The 19805-nt window shown below is 38.5% G+C and overlaps 1 protein-coding gene across 1 annotated transcript in view; it reads right to left on the bottom strand.

The window, feature by feature from the left end:
* Window positions 1–19805, bottom strand: part of FAM81B (family with sequence similarity 81 member B) — a 66549-nt gene that overhangs the window by 30665 nt on the left and 16079 nt on the right. The window contains exon 4 of the mRNA XM_064376161.1: window positions 9220–9463. Within this exon, the coding sequence (XP_064232231.1) occupies window positions 9220–9463 (244 nt within the window). The remainder of the gene's footprint in view (window positions 1–9219; window positions 9464–19805) is intronic.

Here is a 19805-nt window from a genome sequence, read left to right as displayed (position 1 = left end):
ATACAAGAGAAAAAAGAGTGAAAAGAAATGAACAAAGCCACCAAGAAATATGGGATTATGTGAAAAATCCTAATCTACGCTTGATCTGTGTATCTGAATATGACGGGTAGAATGAATTCAAGCTGGAAAACACACTCCAGGATATTATCCAGAACTTCCCAAGCCTAACAAGGCAGTCCAAATTTCAAATTCAAGAAATATAGAGAACTCCACAAAGATATTCCTCAAGAAGAGCAACCCCAAGGCACATGATCGTCAGATTCACCAGGGTCGAAATGAAAGAAAAAATGCTAAGGGCAGCCAGAGAGAAAGGTCAGGTCACCCACAGAGGGAAGCCAATCAGAGTCACAGCAGATCTCTTGACAGAAACTCTACAAGCCAGAAGAGAGTGGGGGCCAATATTCAACATCCTTAAAAAAAAGAACTTTCAACCCAGAATCTCACATCCAGCCAAACTAAGCTTCATTAAGTGAAGGAGAAATAAAATCTTTTATGGACAAGCAATTATTGAGAGATTTTGTCACCACCAGACCTGCCCTACAAGAGCTCCTGAAAGAAACACTAAGCATCAAAAGGAATAAGTACTAGTCACTGCAAAAGCAAACCAGTTGGCAAAGACCAAAAATGCAATGAAGAAAATGAGTCAACTAATGAGAAAGAAAACCAGCCAGTAACAAAATGGCAGGATCAAATTCATACATAACAATATTAACTTTGAATGTAAACAGCCTAAATGCCCCAATCAAAAGACACAGACTGGCAAACTGGATAAAAAGTCAGAACCCATTGGTGTGCTGTATTCAAGAAACCCATCTCACATACAAAGACACACATAGACTCAAAATAAAGGGATGGAAGATTTACCAAGCAAATGGAGAACCAAAAAAAGCAGGGGCTGCAATCCTAGTCTCTGATAAAATGGACTTCAAACCAACAAAGATCAAAAGAGACAAAGAAGGACATTACGTAATGGTAAAAGGATCAATCCAACAGGAAGAGCTAACTATCCTAAATATATACGCCCCCAACACAGGAGCACCCAGATACATAAAGCAAGTTCTTAACGACCTAAAATGAGATTTAGACTCCCACACAATAATAGTGGGAGACTTCAATACTCCACTGTCAATATTAGACAGATCAACGAGACAGAAAATTAACAAGGATATCCAGGACTTGAATACAGAGCTGGACCAAGCGGATCTAATAGACGTATACAGAACGCTCCACCCCAAATCCACAGAATATACATTCTTCTCAGCACCACATTGCACTTACTCTAAAATTGACCACATCATTGGAAGCAAATCACTCCTCAGCAAATGCAAAAGAACAGAAATCATAACAAACAGTCTATCAGACCACAGCGCAATCACACTAGAACTCAGGATCAAGAAACACACTCAAACCCACACAACCACTTGGAAACTGAACAACTTGCTTCTGAATGTTGACTGGATAAACAATGAAATGAAGGCAGAAATAAAGATGTTCTTTGAAACCAACCAGAATTAAGACACAACTTACCAGAATCTCTGGGACACCTTTAAAGCAGTATCGAGAGGGAAATTTATAGCAATAAATGCCCACCAGAGAAGAGAGGAAAGATCTAAAATGGACACTCTATCATCAAAATTGAAAGAACTAGAGGAGCAAGATAAAAAAAAAAAAAAAACTCAAAAGCTAGCAGAAAACAAGAGATAACTAAATCAGAGCAGAACTGAAGGAGATAGAGACACAAAAAGCCCTTCAAAAAATCAATAAATCCAGGAGCTGGTTTTTTGAAAAGATCAACAAAATAGGCAGACTGCTAGCCAGATTAATAAAAAAGAAAAGGGAGAAGAATCAAATAGATGCAATAAAAAACGATAAAGGGGATATCACCACTGATCCCACAGAAATACAAACTACCATCAGAGATTACCACAAACAGCTCTACCCACATAAACCAGTAAAGCAGGAAGAAATGGATAAATTCCTAGACACTTGTACTCTACCAAAACTAAACCAGGAGGAAGCTGAAACCCTGAATAGACCAATAACAAGGGCTGAAGTGGAGGCAGCAATCAATAGCCTACCAACCAAAAAAAGTCCAGGTCCAGACGGGTTCACAGCCGAATTCTACCAGACGTACAAAGAGGAGCTGGTTCCATTCATTCTGAAACTGTATCAAACAATACAAAAGGAGGGAATCCTCCCTAACTCATTTTATGAGACCAACATCATTCTGATACCAAAACCAGGCAGAGACTCAACTAAAAAAGAAAACTTCAGGCCAATATCCATGATGAATATCGATGCAAAAATCTTCAATAAAATACTGGCAAACAGATTGCAACAGCACATCAAGAAGTTTATCCATCACGACCAAGTAGGCTTCATCCCGGGGATGCAAGGCTGGTTCAACATATGCAAATCCATAAATGTAATCCATCACATAAACGGAACCAAAGACAAAAACCGCATGATTATTTCAATAGATGCAGAGAAGGCCTTCGATAAAATTCAACAGCCCTTCATGCTAAAAACTCTCAATAAACTAGGTATTGATGGAAGATATTATAAAATGATAAAAGCTATATATGACAAACCTACAGCCAATATCATACTGAATGGGCAAAAGCTGGAAGAATTCCCTTTGAAATCAGGCAGTAGACAAGGATGCCCTTTCTCACCACTCCTATTCAACATAGTATTGGAAGTTCTAGCCACAGCAATCAGGCAAGAAAAAGAAAGTGTATTCGATTAGGAAAGGAGGAAGTCAAATTGTCTCTATTTGCAGATGACATGATTGTATATCTAGAAGACCCCATCATCTCAGCCCAAAATCTTCTCAAACTGAGAAGCAACTTCAGCAAAGTCTCAGGATACAAAATCAATGTGCAAAAATCACTAGCATTCCTATATACCAATAACAGACAGAGAACCAAATCAAGAGTGAACACTCATTCACAATTGCTACAAAGAGAATAAAATACCTAGGAATACAACTAACAAAGGATGTAAAGGACCTTTTCAAGGAGAACTACAAACCACTGCTCAACGAAATAAGAGAGGACACAAACAGATGGAGAAACATTCCATGCTCATGGTTAGGAAGAATCAATATTGTGAAAATGGCCATACTGCCCAAAGTAATCTATAGATTCAATGCTATCCCCATCAAGCTACCAATAACCTTCTTCACAGAACTGGAAAAAACCACTTTAAACTTCATATGGAATCACAAGAGACCCCACATAGCCAAGACAATCCTAAGGAAAAAGAACAAAGCTGGAGGCATCATGTTACCTCACTTCAAACTATACTACAAGGCTACAGTAATCAAAACAGCATGGTACTGGTACCAAAACAGAGATATAGACCAATGGAACAGAACAGAGACCCCAGAAGAAACACCACACATCTACAACCATCTGATCTTTGACAAACCCAGCAAAAACAAGCAATGGGGAAAGGACTCCATGTTTAATAAATGGTGTTGGGAAAACTGGCTAGCATTGTGCAGAAAGCAGAAACTGGGCCCCTACCTGTCACCTTACACTAAAATTAACTCCAGATGGATCAAAGATTTAAACATGAAACCTAACGCCATAAAAACACTAGAAGAAAACATAGGCAAAACCATCCAGGTCATAGGCATAGCAAGGACTTCATGACTAAAACACCAAAAGCAATGGCAATAAAAGCCAGGATAGACAAATGGGATCTAATTAAACTCCAGAGCTTCTGTACAGCAAAAGAAACCTTCATTAGAGTGAATCAGCAACCAACAGAATGGGAAAAAATTTTTGCAATCTACCCATCTGACAAAGGGCTAATATCCAGAATCTACAAAGAACTAAAACAGATATACAAGAAAAAAAAACCCCATTCAGAAGTGGGTGAAGGATATGAACAGACACTTTTCAAAAGAGTACATATATGAGGCTAACAAACATATTAAAAAATGCTCATCATCACTGGTCATTAGAGAAATGCAAATCAAAACCACACTGAGATATCATCTCACACCAGTTAGAATGGTGATCATTAAAAAATTGGGAGACAACAGATGCTGGAGAGGACGTGGAGAAATAGGAACACTCTTACACAGTTGGTGGGAGTGTAAATTAGTTCAACCATTGTGGAAGGCAGTGTGGCGATTTCTCAAGGATCTAGAAATAGAAATTCCATTTGACCCAGCAATCCCACTATTGGGTATATACCCAAAGAACTATAAATCATTCTACTATAAAGACACATGCACACGTATGTTCATTGCAGCCCTGTGTACAATAGCAAAGACCTGGAACCAACCCAAATGCTCATCAGTGATAGACTGGACAAAGAAAATGTGGTACATATACCATGGAATACTATGCAGCCATAAAAAACGATGAGTTTGTGTCCTTTGTAGGGACTTGGATGAGTCTGGAAACCATCATTCTCAGCCAACTGACCCAAGAACAGAAAGCCAAGCACCATATGTTCTCACTCATAGGCTGGTGTTGAACAATGAGAATGCATGGACTCAGGGAGAGGAGCATCACACACAGGGGGCAGTTGGGGTGGGTAGGGGAGAGACAATGGGGGTGGGGAGGGAGGGGAGGGTGGGGAGGGATAACATGGGGAGAAATGCCAGATATAGTATGCACTTAAAGTAAAATAAATAAATTTTTAAAAAAAGAAAAGAATTAATTTAGATTCTTACCTCATTTCATATATCATTATAGATTTTAGAAAAAAATAGTCTTAGAAGTACAGCAGTCCCCACTTATCCAAGGGAGATACGTTCTAAGACTCCCAGTGGATGCCCAAAACCTCAGATAGGACTGAACCCTATATATATTGTTTCTTCCTACATACATACCTATGATAAAGTTACTTATCAGTAAGAGATTAACAATATCTAAAAATAGAACAGTTATAACAATGCACTGTAATATCACACACACTGTGGCTGTAACTCTTGAAGTTTGAAGTGAAAAAGCAAAATTAGCATGAATTTATTTTTCCTTTTTTCACAATTGCATGAATAGAAGATTTGTTCTTACCATACATTTTAGCAAGCTCAGCATATGATTTTTTTTCCTTATTACGTTGAGAACTTTAACATTGTCACTTAGAGAGAGCACTTTATGGCTTCTCCTTGCCATAGTGGAATTGCCAGCATCACTGCTTTTGTGCTTTGGGGCATATTAAGTAAAATAAGGGTTACCTGAACATGAGCTGTTGTGATATCTCATCTCAACAGTTGATCTGATAACCAACAGGCTACTGAGTGACTAACAGGCAGGGAGTGTTGACAGTGTGAATGTGCTGGACAAAGGAATGATTCACACCGTGGGCGGGATGAAGCAGGATATGCAGGATTTCATCCCACTACTCAGAACAGCATATAATTGAAAACTTATGAATTACTTGCTTCTGGGATCCATTTAATATTTTTGGAAATTTTTGAAGTCACAGAACGTGAAACCACGGATAAGCAGGGACTACAGTAATGAGAGAAATTACAAAGCAAAATATTTGAATATTTACCTTAGTGTAAAACTTGTGAAAACATTGTAAATACAATAAGGCTAGAAAAAGCAAACTGGAAAAACATTTATAACATTTGCTATTGCCAAGGGTTTCAGTGATGTACTGCAAGCAGCCTGCGTCTGTCTGTGAAAGTAGATTATATACACCTCTTCTCATCTTTGTGGGCAGTGTCATCTTGCAGGTTGTTTGAAATCATAGTAGGAATATTTACATCATAGAAATAGGCAAATACTACAAACCAGGCTTTCTTTTCCTGTAGAAAAGAACTGATTGTTGATTGTTAAACACTTAGTAACATACTACCAGTTATTATCTCTAATATGTAAAATAGAAGAACTCATCAAACAAACAAAAATTAAAAAGTTCTAAACCCCAAAAAGATAAATTAACAAAAGACATAAATAGATCAAGTAGATCATTAGCAGAGGAAATGAAACTGTCACTTTATTATTATTATTATTTTGGTAGAGACAGAGTATCGTTCTGATGCTCAAGCTGGTCGCAAACTCTTGGCCTCAAGCAATCCTCCCCACTCAGCTCCCAAAACCACTGTGCAGGTGTGAGCCACAGCACTCGGCCAAAATTGTTACTTTAAACAGTCACTTAAAAAAGTGGATTCAACACTTTTTCACTAAGAAAAAGGAAATCCTATCTCTGTTCTATGAGGTTAGAAAACTTAGAGTAATAAGTTTTGGCATAGATAAAGTGAAAAGCACTCAAATAATGTTAATGAAAGCGTAAATTAGTATAAATTTTCTGGAAAACAATTTGGCAACATGTATCAAGAGCTTTCATAGTATTCATATCTTAGTAATTCCACTTCTAAGAATAGATACTATGGAAATAATCCAAATGCAGATACATATTTATGCACAAAGATATTTCTTTTTAAAATTATTTTTATTTTGAGACAGGGTCTCACTCCATCACCCAGGCTGGAGTGCAGTGGCATGATCATAGCTCACTGCAGCCTTGACCTCCTGGGCTCAGGTAATCCTCCCACCTCAACCTCCCAAGGAGCTGTGTCTATAGGTGTACACTATCACACCCAGCTAATTATTCATTTTTTCATGTAGAGACAGGGTCTCACTATGTTACCCAGGCTGGTCTAGAACTCTTGGGCTCAATTGATCCTACTGCCTCAGCCCCCCAAAGTGATATTTTGACATTAGGAGAATAATTAAATAAATCATGGTGTATGCACCATGCAAAGAGGTTTTAATGAGATATATAGAGTTTAGGATGAATGTTGTAATAAAAATCATGCTTACAAACATAGTCTCAGTCTCCTAAATGGAATACTTGGAAGGACTAGAGGGAGATTCATTTCAGTATTTGTAGAGATCGCCATTTGGTGGTAGAATTGTGAGATAATTTTTCCCCAAGTTTAACTTTTTTTTCCTGAACTTTCAAAATAATTGTGATGAACAAGTATTGCTTTTGTAAGCTGAGGAGAAAACCCATAGTAAAACAATGTTATACATAAAATTTTCTTTGAGTTAAAAATAAATTAATTTTAAAACTTGTAATCAACTGCCTCCTTTAGAAAAAAGGAATCATTTAATTTTTAAAAAGAAATAAGCACTTTGACTGATGCAATTGTGGTAGATTAAAAGAAGTCATTTCTTTTAAGGAGCTGTGTTAAGCTTTAGCTCACACTTGAATTGATCTGGTTACCCAACTTGCAAATGGGCTGACTTAGTTAATGAGGTTAGCTTCTTTTAATATACATGAATAGCATCTATTTCTCTATAAAGTGCTTACAGTTATTTACTAAAGTTAGCCCAAATAGTTTCTTCTTCATAATGTTTTAACTACGTTATCTACAGCCTTTAATATATTTTCTAGTTCAGTTTTCCATACACTCAAACCAGTCCTTTTCATTTCTCCATATATGCCAAACCCTTAACAGGATTGTAGGTATTTTGAGATTTTTGACTTTGTCTTTTATTTTAGAAAATTTTTTGGATTTTTTTTTTCTTTTTCAGAGAGCTAATCTAAGATACCAATTATTATAAGAAAATAAAGTGTTAAGATTTCTAGAGGTTTGGAGACTTTTGTCTTATTGCTGATAGTGTTTTACTGGGGTATATTAATATGTATTGAATGAACAAGTCAAAGTGTACATCTGGGCAGATCTTGACCCAATGTAGTGTAATCAACTATTTAACAATCCAGATCAAAATATAGAATATTCTTAGAAACAGTTCGATGTTTCTAAGAATGTTGTTGGCTTTTTCAATTACCAGAAAGTTTCAACTCCTGAATTGGAATCTTATTTTAGCACTATGCTATACTTACTTGATTTTCTAGTTATTTCAAAAGGCACAGGGCTTCTTGCCTCTTGTCACTTTCATGATACTTCATTATGCATGGAAATACTTCTAATCACTTTTTGAGTGGCATTGACCTTTGAGGCATTGGGGTCAATTCAAAATGTGCTAAATACCAATAAAGTGCCTTTTAAAAGTTCACTGAGAGTTTTTTAACTTTTTACACTGCCTCAGATGTATAATGGGGTCTGCTAAACCCTGCAGATGGAAAATAAATTAATAATTTTAGTCAAATTGAGTATTCTCTCTGATAGTAGAAAAAGACAAGTATTGTGAGAGGGCACTGTGGTCAATTCTCATGATAACTCCGCAAGTTTTGGGTCAGTTTCCTAAAGTATATTCTCTGCAGCCCTTGCATGAAAGTTGTTAACCCAGATTAATCACATACATTAGCACCTCAACAACTCTGAAAGACCTGTTATACAAGCATGTTTATCTTGACTTAGACAAAGAATTTTCTTTTTTGATAAGAAACTCTATTTTTACTTTAATGTCTTAAAAATCACTTATTTATTCACTCATCTATTTAATAAATATTTAGGGTGCTGGCTACAGTAGCACTGTTGTCTGGTCTGGGATATGGGATTTAGCATGAAGAAAATAAATTCTTTTCCTTTATAGAGATTATATCTTAGAAAGAGAAAACAGACAAATCAAATATAGACCACGGTAGTTTGCAATGAGTGCTATGTGACAAAAAAATAAAGCAGCCTTTAAGGTAGACTGAAACCATGTGGGGAGAGGTGCTATTTTATAAAATGTCAAGCAAATCCTCTCTTATAAGGTAGTATTTGAACAGAGAACTGAAGGAATGAAGGACATTGCATAGGAATATCTAGGGGAAGATGATCCAGCCAGAGTGAATTATGAGTGCAAAGGCCCCAAGTCCAGAGCGTGTTTGGAATGCGCTTGGAACAGCTGGGAGGTCAGTGTGGCCAGAGTGAAGGAAAGAAGGGTAGAAGATGGGGCCAGAGAAATCACTGGCATCAGATTGCACTGGCTATTCAATGGAACATTACCAATGTGCATCATGAAAACCTCTATTTGAAATTATTACATTAATAGAATCTTGGAGATTTATGCTAACATAGGCACCTTAGCACAATGTCTGACATAATGGCTTTGTTGTCACAAAATAAATATACAGTAAATATTTCTTGAATAGACGTTCCTTCTACTTTTTGTTATATATGAGCAGCTGAAAAATTCAACTGTTTCCCTCAGGCCACTGAAATATAATCATCTAAACTTAAGCAATAGTGATGTTTCTGCACTTAAAAAATGACACTGATGGTTAATAATCTTTATCAAGCAATGCTACCAAAATACAATAAATAAATAAATAAAAACAGAGAACTACCTCAATGTTTTGGCTGAGTTTTTTGACGATGCTGGTGATGGTCTGGATGTGGCTTTCCAGTAACTTCCTGGCGAGTGATTCTTCTTTCCGAAAGCCAAGGGCCCCCTGTAGACAAGCAGAGATGTCCTCCTTGATGCGGAAGGCTTGCTCAAGGAGGAAAGCTACAGTACGCTCCTGGTTGTTCAGTCTATCTTCTAGCTGACCTCTCTGGGTGTTTGAAATGAGAGGAAGAAAAGGATGACTCCTGATCAGAAAAAGGGAAAGAAAGCACCGGGGGCATTACAAGGATGAGCTGGAGGAGCCAGGAACCAGAACTAGAATCCTCACTTCTGCTCCTTTATTTTTTGCCCTGTGAGAAGTTTGATAGGACTTTAAACACTTGCCATGGTTAGAATTTGGTGTATGTTTCATCTGAGAAGCAGATGTACTTTTCATGCTTTAAGCCAATTGGTGGTAGTTGGGGGGATTCATGAAAGAAGATATTAGAAGACTTCTTTCAAGACTGGTGTCTTTATATACCCCTTATTAAAATTCTACTTTAATCTAGAAAAAAATTAAGTTTTTATAACTGTAAAGATGGAACAGTGACTGTGATAGAGAGTTTTCCAAGGTGTGAGTCCTGGAATAGCAGTCAGGAGGATAGGCTACCACAAAAGAGTTCTATGATCAAATACACTTAGAAAACCTTGCATATAATGTCTCTCCCTTGGAGATTCACAGTGTGCATTTTCATATTGTCTAACAAAACTATTCTAATTTTATAGATAGGGAAAGTAGTTCATGAATGTCATCAATCATAACCCAAAAGACATAATCCCAAACATTGAAATTCCTAAAGTCTAAAATCCCTTGACTGCATTAAGGAATACCTAGAACCTGGTGAAGCAGCGTATCTGTGAGGGTGTTTCCAGAGGAGATTAGTGTGTGAGTCTGAGTGCACTATGCAAGAAGGATCTATCCTCAATGTTCTGAGTGTTTTGAAAATCACAGCAGTAAAAACACAGGTGAAAAATAAAAAAAAAGTCCACTGCCAAATGATTCAATCATGTATGACTTCTGCCCCTTCACACATCGTGCCATGCTTGCCTTCCCAAAACACTCTTCATCAGAGAATAAAAAGAATTCCACAAGCTGAGCAACCTTCTGAACCAAAGACGCTTGCTGATATAGAGGTTCCTCCAGTGTTCTGAAACTCACTGAATGGTGAAATATTCTTAGTTAGGGATTTGACTGTCAAAGAAGATAGACTTCCTATATTTGCCACTAAATCTAACATAGACAAACTAGTGCATGCTTTACTTTGGCTGAAGAATGGCACTTTCAAAATAGTCCCCATATTTCTTATCAACTATATACGATTCATGCCCCAGTTGGATCCAAATATTCTTGAACTTATGCTTGTTTATATGTTAATGACTGGAAAATGTAAAGCACTTTATAAACACTTATTTGAAGATTTGGTGGACTTCGTGGAAGAAAATGGATTTCAGTAGAATCCCCAAACCATAACAGATTTGGAATTAGTTCCCATCAAGGCTTCTAAACGTGAATCTCAAGGTGTCATCAGTAAAATTTGTTTTTGTCATTCAGCCCAACGCATTTGGTGAAAAATTCAGACAAGTGAATTGGCCACCCCATATGGTTTAAAAATACTTCATTTGTTTGCATTGGCATTCCTCCCAGCTAATGACATTTTAGGGAATTTTAATGAATTAAAGCCATATTTGCCTGAAGAAGCCAGCAAAGTTATCAACTGGTTCAAATATAATTATGCACATAGTAAGATAAGAAGACACACAATAATGTGACTATTTGATTACCAGTATTGCTTCTGTATGTGAGTGCATGTGGAATGAATTTCTGTGTACCCAAAACAGCATAGAAAAATTATGCAAAGATGGAAATATTTAATAGGGAATGCTTATGTAGGCGTATATTGAATCATAGAAGAATTTCAAAAAGAGCAGTGCTATGTCAAAAATGAATGAAATATGAACATATTCTCTGAGGAAAGCCATGTCTTAAAAGAAAAAAACTAGCAATTCATTGCCATGCAAGACTTCAAAATATGAATGTGAAAGTTGGCCAGCTCTAATGGACTACCTCCATGCAATTATTCATAATGTAGCCCTGTAATACACTTTTTCAAATGTTGAATTTTCTTTCTAGTTTTTCCCCACTATTTTAAATTGTCAGCATTGTTATTATTACTTTTCACAATTTGCTATACTATGTATTTCATCATCACATCATTTGCAATATTGCATTATAAATTATATAAAGACGTTCAGAAAGTTCTAATTTGTTTCATGCATTTTTTGCAAATTTGACTCAACAAAAGTGCATCATCACAGCATTGACTTTGTGTGAAAGCATCGTGTATGTAAAAATGTTGAAACTTTCCCAATAAATGAAGAGATGTCTTTTTTGTACATCTGCATTTGTGAAACATAAAATTTCTCAAGATCTCAGCTCTTTGGGCAATTGCATATGCCGTGGTGACTCATTGAAGTTTTTGATCAGTCTTATGAAAAGACTTAGATTATCTGTCATGGTATTTCAGATGTCTACAATTATAAAGTGTACACAATTACCATCATAGTGTTGTGTATTTTGACTTATTTATGAATATGGTTCATCCTCTCATAACATTATGCTCATGTGACTGTTGTTGGTATACCCATGTGTTCATTCTTGTAAAAATGCAAATGTTACTATTGCCTATTTTATTGTGTAAAGTGGCCTGTGAAGTGTTCTGTCATGTTTTCATATGACAGAAAACAAGTAAATCAAATAAATCTCCTTTTATAAATGTAAATAAATGTCTTTTAAATTATTTTTTTCCAGAATTATATTTTGGGAATTTTGATCTTTTGAGATTTCAACACTTTAATTATGGCATTCAGGATTGTGTTTTTTGGGAGTATCAATCCCATTAATGGGATAGTTAACTGGTCCTAGGTCATCCAAAGCCTATGTGCTAAAACACTTGGTTATATAGTTCCCAAATACAGGTCATTTCCAAAGGCCTGTGTGCACTGATTTCCGATCACATACCAAGTCACATTTTGTATACATGAACACAGCAACATTCCTTCAAATCTATGTAACTGAGTTAGAAGTTTACTTTAAGTTTGTCTGTAATGCTATTAAATTTCTTGGGGATTTCTTATTATCCTATGACCCAGTAGAAGGGGCTGTGGGTTTTCTCTCTTCAGTCTTACCTGCTTAGTACATTGAACTTCAGCACGAGTTTTTATCTGAAGAAATGTTTCAATGTCCCAGAAGTGTTTATTTGGCAGAGCCAGGATTAGATCTAGGTCACCTGTAACTTAGCCTAGTATGTCTTCCATGTTGCCACCTCTGAATGGTAGCAACATATGTTGTGAATATCACTGGGAAGAGAAGTCAGCTTTAAAAGGAAAAGGGGACTTGGCCTTTGTTAGGGCCTGGGAATAAAGTGATGAATAAGACAGATAAAGCCCTTGACTTCTTGGAAATATATATTTGTATCTATATACTTAAATAGATGTATAGATATATAGTATATATCTTTTAAAAATGATGACTATTACATATGCTGGATCATAAGAAGCCAAGGCCAAATAATTCATGCTTATTCTCATTGCATGAGCCAAAATAACTATTTGCTTTAGGCCAATAGTGACGAATTTTCTTGGAAGTGAAAATGTCCTTAGGACAGCAGATTTTAGGACCAGATTGTGAACATTAGCATTTTCTGGACTGCAAGTTTCAGCTGGGGTTGTGTTTAGCTGTGTTTATCAGAAACCCAAAGAGAGTGACTTAAACAAGTAGGGTTTATTTGGCTCTTGTAACAAGAAGTCAAGAAGTAGATGGACCCAGGGCTAGAGCAGCTGGCCAAGGAAGTCACTGGGTGCCCAGCTCCTTCTGGCTTCCTGGCCCACGCGTAGTTTGTGACATTTACCCTCAGGCCTCAAGCTTGTTGTTCCACCATGAAGTATTGTGTCCCTGTTTCAGATAGAAAAGACAGAAGGCAAAAAAGAAAAAAAGTGTGCATCCATTGAGTTTGTCCCCACTCGTCCTTTTAAAAATCAAGACAGCCTTTCTAAAAGATGCACCATGACACTTTTGTCTGTATTCCATTGACTGAGGCTATGTCATATGGCCACCTCTTATAATGTCATTTGTTTTTTTGAAGTAGGTACATTGTAGCCTTAAACAAAATTGGGACTTTTATTAGCAAAGAGGAAGGAGAAAATGTGTACAGAATTGACTACTGGTGGTATTTGCCATATGCGATTTTTCTCCTTTTTATTTTTATTTGCCATTGCAACTTTCTCCAATTTGCTATCAAGTATCTCTGGCAAAGGAATTTAAAAAATAAGAAGTTTGTTTCTTCCCTGTTGGTTGGTTGCTGTCTGAGGATTAATCTGCAACTAAGTTTTTTTGGGCAGTCACAGAAGCTGGCTAAAGTTGGCCGCAGTTATCATTGTTATGACCCTAGTGATGGATGGTTGGTCACAAGGATCAGTATGTGCTGACAGCAAGGCATTAACTGCCAGTGAAGGTCAACAGAAACCGGTTGGCTCATAAAGGAAGAAGAGGGGCTCATTCTATGCAGATAAAGAAAATATAGAAATATATTACTTCTTTCTAATTTAGTAGCTCTATAATTTTATCTTTACAAAACTGCCCAAAAGAAATATAATGCAAACCTTATAGACAATTTTAAACTCTAATAGCCACATTAAGAAATATGTTTTAAAAACCAGTGACAGGCCAGGCATGGTGTCTCACACCTGTAATCCCAGCATTTTGGGAGGCTGAGGTGGGCCAATTACTTGAGGTCAGGAATTTGAGACCAGCCTGGCCAAAATGATGAAACCCCATCTCTACTAAAAATACAAAAATTAGCCAGACATGGTGGCACATGCCTGTAGTCCCAGCCACTTGGGAGGCTGAGGCACAAGAATGGTTTGAACCTGCTAGGTGGAGGTTGCAGTGAGCCGAGACTGAGGTACTGCACTGCAGCCTGGGCGACAGAGTGAGACTCCATCTCAAAAAAACAAAACAAAAACGGATGACATTAATTTTAGCAATATAATTTATTTAACCCATTATATCAAAAATGTCGTAACATGTAATCAATGTGAACTTTTTAGTGGAATATGTTACATTCTTTTTAAAAATGACTCTTTGAAGTCCAGTGTGTATTGTACACTCCTCAATTTGGACAGGCCATATTTTAAGCGCTCAACAGGCACATGCGGCCCATGGCTACTGTTTGGGATAACATGATTCTAGAACCTGAGAATCAGAAAGAGGGAAGAAAACATCACTGAGCAGTCAAAAGTGTTACCACCATGTCCATATGCTACTCCTGCACTTTACAAATAGTTATAGCTAATATCTTTGAGCATTTAATATAAGCCAGACCTTGTAGCTAGCACTTTAAATGATTCATCTATTGAATCTTCATGATAACACCATAAAGGATCTATTAATATTACCCCATTTTTTACGATAATGAAACTGAGGCTTGAAAAGATTGAATAACTTGTCCAGTTTTACCCGGCTAGCAATGGTGGACTGGTATTCAAGCCTAAGCAGGCTGGAGTTCATACTACATTACATGCAGAGAAGTAGTTCCCTCCAAACTCCGCCTCCAAATCACCCTTGGAATGTGCTTCCTCTTCAATTTACCCACTATTCTAACAAGCCAAATGGGATGATTTCTGGATCCATATAAATGTAATACCTGATAATTCTAGGTCGAGGAGAGGGCTGCCTACTAACGGCTGGAAGAAATCACAGATTAAAGGCAAAGATGAGCAAAAGAGTCAGAAGTTCAACGAAAAGTAAACAAAGTAAATCAAAAAATGGAAAAAGACAAAGGCCAGGGCTATTTCATGTAAGAGGAAAGAAACATAAAAATCCTGATAGCCTCTCTTGGCATTAGTACATTACTCTTTCCCTTCACAGATCAGCTTCTTGAAGAAGTAAGCTAGTTTTGCTGTGCCTTTCTATATTTGTGGTTTGCTCCTCACCCTATGATAATCAGATTCACCCTTGCCCTCCCCCTCCCCCTCCCTTCCCCTTCCTCCTCCCCTTCCCCCTCTCCCTCCCTCTCCCTCTCCCCCCCTCCCTCTCCCTCCCTTTCTCTCTCTCCCTCCTTCCTTTCTCTTTCTCTCTTTCTCTCTCTCCACCCTCATTCATTTTGGTGGAAGCCAACTGTCATATTGAAAAGCCATATGGAGAGGTCCACATGGTGAGAAACTGAAAACTCCTGGCAACAGCCAGCAAGAGTCTGGGTTGTCCTACCAAGAGCTATGTAAGTGAACCATCCTAGAATTCCTGATCCTGAGAAACTGTAAGATAAATATTTGCTGTTTTCTGCTGCTGAGTTTTGGGATACTTTGCTACACAGCAATAGATAACTAACATAGACAGTAATCTACATGAAAAAATGAGGAAAATCTGAGACTCAGGTGGTGATCTTGGACATAAAGAGGGAGGATAGATGTTACAGATATTATGAACCTAGAAGTTACAGAACTTTGAGATAGATTGGAAATGAGCCTGAAGGAGGGAGAGATTCTGATGTTTTGGATTTGAGCTAAATGTAGGATGCCACTCTTCATCAAGACTGAAAATTCAAACAAAAAATAGTTAGGTTTAGGGGGAAGAAAAGAAATTTGAGATTTTGTATATGGTATCCATATGGTGATACCCCTTGAACAGTCTGAAATGTGTCTGGAGTTAGAGATTTGGATGTTATTAGAGAAATAAATGGTGATTGAAGACTTGGATGAAGAAAATGAGATTGCCTGAGCTGGCGTGTGTGTGTGTGTGTGTGTGTAATAGAGAACAGGCATTTTTAGAATCATTTAGGTAGCTTTCAAAAGGAAGAGTCATACCACCTCTGCCCGCCTTGGCCCCTTCCACATCCCAGTACTGCAACTGTCTTGTGGGATGGGGACTTAGGACGTGAGAAATGATGGGGGTTTCTGTGGGACTCACAGAGTGGACTTTGGTCCCATGGAAAATATTGCCATCCTCTAGGCCCAGGGGTCCTGTTGTCTCTGCAGAGCCAGCCAGCACACCTCTGCTTGGCTTTGGCTGGGTCTTCAGAGGACTCACTCAACTTCAGCCTCCTGGGAAAATGAAACTTTCAACAAGGGACACAGAATTGAGGGTTAGCGAGAACATGAGAGCTAAAGTAAATCGGCCCCAGAGGGATGTGACAGCTCATGTGAGACAAAGTGCAGAAAGAAAGGAAATGAGTTACGCAGTTATTCAGAGGTTAAAAAAAATCCTGGGCTGACTCTGGTTTTGACAAAAATGTTGAATTAATGTGGCTTCCCATCCTCTCTCTCCCATAAAATCCTGGAGGACTTGGAGAAAGTGAAAAACCCCTAGGGCAGTGGGGGCTATTTTAAACTGGTGCATTTGTGGGTGGTGCTGTGGATGCTGTGATTTGCCACCCAGCTCCCTGTTCAAGAAGGAAGGACTTATCCCCCGCAGCTGTTGGGAGTGCTGCCAGCTGGCAGACCTCAGCTGTTGGCTTTCTCTGGGAACTGCCTTGGTGAGGGGTGTTACCTTGTCAAGGTCATGCCCACTTTCTGGGGCAGCTTCGTTCAGTGATTGGACAGTGTGTGGGTATAAAGGTCTGGCATGCTCACTCTAACACCGAACAACTTTGAAGGGCTGTCGCAGCTCCAGAGCTTCCTGTGAGGTTAGCTGAAGTCTTCATCAGCTCAACTACTGGAGCCATGGTACCTAATACATAAAATCCATATGTAACTAATTGAAGTTAGTTGGCTCAACTAACTTTATATAGTTCAACTATTCCTTCTGCCCAATTCCACTCATTTCCCTTCCTTTCCACAGGTGTTGACCCCAGTGTGCTCTGCAATAAGCCTTCTATTTACCAATCTCCATCTCAGAGTCTATTCCCTGGGCAACCCAACCTGAGTCAGATGGCTGCATTAGCCTGGGGCAAGAGACAGCTTGGCAGGGCTGTGGGAGGATAAAACGGGGAAGAGGAACAATGTAAGTCTGCTCTTCTTTTCTATTGCCTTGGGACCAGTTGCTGTGACTCATGTGAAATGTCAAACTTCTAGGTGTCCTCTAAAGAAAGATCAGGCAGGGCAGAGGGCCTGAGTTGGTAGGGAGTTGGAGCAGTAATAAAAACCACAAACTTGGGAAACAACTGACTTTGGGGAGTTATTGCCACCTTGTTCCACCTCTAAATGCCCCCAGGGTGGGAAAGCAACTGCCCTCCTAAACCTGCTTCTTCCTGGTGAGCAAAAGGTGAAGACCTGACAGGAGAAGTTATTTTGTGGAACACGAAGTAGTTTTCTGGTGCCTGGGGCTCATCCATACCCACTCCTGGACTCACTGGAGCTAACAAGGCTCCATTGGAGACCAGGGTCTGGCTGAAATGCCCAGGGGAAAGTGAGTTTAAAGGCCAAACTAACAGGATTTTTGAGGAGCATAGCCTTTTCAAAAGTAATTAACCTACAAATAACCTGCTAGATTACTGATTCCCACAGAAGAGAAATATTAAAATGTACACAGAAATTTTTTAAAGGCTAATAAACATATTAAGAGAGAAGACAACAGAAGGTATTAGTAAAATAAGAAAAACTAGAAAACATAAAAAGTAAACATTAGGTATGGAAAGTATAATTTAAATAAAAAATAAAAGATGGGATAAATATAATAGGGGAAATAGCTAAAGAATGAATTAGTGATTTGGAAGACCAGACTGAGGAAATTTACCAGACAGAACAAGGAATAGTCACACAACTTGGAGATGTCAGGGTCACAATTTGAAACTCATGGATTCTGAAATCAAATGTTAACATTAACTCCCACATTTTCTCATCATTCCAACAATAAGCAGGGGACACTAATGCTACTCATGTGACCTAATAGGGTAGCTGCAGAAGTAACACTCAGAAGTGTTCTTAAGCACCAAATTCACAGTTTCCTTAGTTCTTTCTCCTTTTTTTTTTTTTAGATGGACTGTCACTCTATTGCCAGGCCGGAGTGCAGTGGCATGATTTTGGCTCACTGCAACCTCCATCTCCCAGGTTCAAGCAATTCTCCTGCCTCAGCCTCCCGAGTAACTAGGACTACAGGCATGCACCACCACACCCAGCTAATTTTTGTGTTTTTAGTAGAGACAGCATTTCACCATGTTGGCCAGGATGGTCACGAAATCTGCCTGCCTTAGCTTCCCAAAGTGCTGGGATTACACGTATGAGCTACTGTGCCCAGCCAGTTCTTTCTTCCTTTTTTGATCCTAGCCATCATTATCTCTTCCACTTTTGCCTCCTAACAAACAGCACATCCTCCATACAGCAGCTAGAGTGGTCTTTCTAAAGTGTAAATGGTAGCACTTGACTACTTAAAAGCCTCCTATGGCTTATCCATTCTCTCAGAATAATGTCCTATCTCTTTCCCTTCTAACCTTAACTCCTCCCACTCTTCCCTCCATTTATCTCATTCAACCACACAGGCACTTTCTAACTTGTTCTGCACAGTCCCCCAACACTGAGAACAGTGCATGGTACCTAATACGTGGTCAATAAATATTTTTTGATTGACAGACTGATTTCTCTACCTGGACTGTTCCCTTAAGGCTCAGTTGTTGGAAAACTGGACCAAAAAAAAAATGGCTCTATGAAGTCACAGCTTGTTGGAGCCTCAAGACATGGTTTACTCTCTTGAGCAATATAAAATAGTCTCAGCCTGGGTGAGATGATTCTTTTTCTTTTTCAAATTGAGTTTTTTATTAAAATGGTAGTTGTCTTTGTAACATGTGCACACATGCTCGCACACTCAGAGAGATTCTTCTTTCCTATCACCTGTAAATTTGAAGAGCGAAGAAAACTTTGCCAAGTGGTTTTGTTAGTCAGATTCCATTTACCACTCATTTGGTTCAAAAATGTTCTTCTGGAAAATCACCAAATGGTACCTACCATATATAAACTTCATTCCTCTAAAACCCCCACCATGCTGACAGTACTACCCTGGATTGGATGTATGAGTCAGAGGCAGAAGGGAAGAAGACACCAGGCTCTGCTGAAGGTGACACATAGCTTAGTGGTGGACTGCAGATTTGCTCATTATTTTCTTTGAGCCAGTGATGCTTTGTGGCCTCTAGACAATCTACAGCCCACATTTTCCAGCAAAGCTATTTGATCTCTTAGTTTTCAGTTCTGTACAGATACTGTACTTATACATTATGCTGCATTTCCCCCAAAATTCAGAAATTGTTTTCTCCTAGATGTTCTCAGTATGGCAGATACTGTTGGTTACCCTCCCAAGAGCCACCCCAACTTCTGCCTGACTTGGTTCATCCTTCCTGTCCCCCGTGTCCTTCTGAGGGGGCAAACTAATCATGATGATTCCATTCTTGTGGATTGAGATGCAATTGGTTATGGTAAGAGCATGTGAAGCAATTCTGGCTCATGAGATGCAAAGAGAAGCCTGCTATGGGGCTTCTGGGTAAAGTGTCTTTGCCTTTAAGAAGGGATACATAAGAAGAAACTTCCCTTTTCTTTGCTGAATGTTGTCCTGTCTGTGCACGATGC

The sequence above is a fragment of the Aotus nancymaae genome, unplaced genomic scaffold (genome assembly GCF_030222135.1).
Source record: "Aotus nancymaae isolate 86718 unplaced genomic scaffold, 86718_ANA_hifiasm-v0.15.2.pri h1tg000014l, whole genome shotgun sequence".
Taxonomy (NCBI): Eukaryota; Metazoa; Chordata; class Mammalia; order Primates; family Aotidae; genus Aotus; species Aotus nancymaae.
Note: the sequence above shows the minus strand (reverse complement) of the source record. Positions and strands in the feature narration are given on the sequence as shown.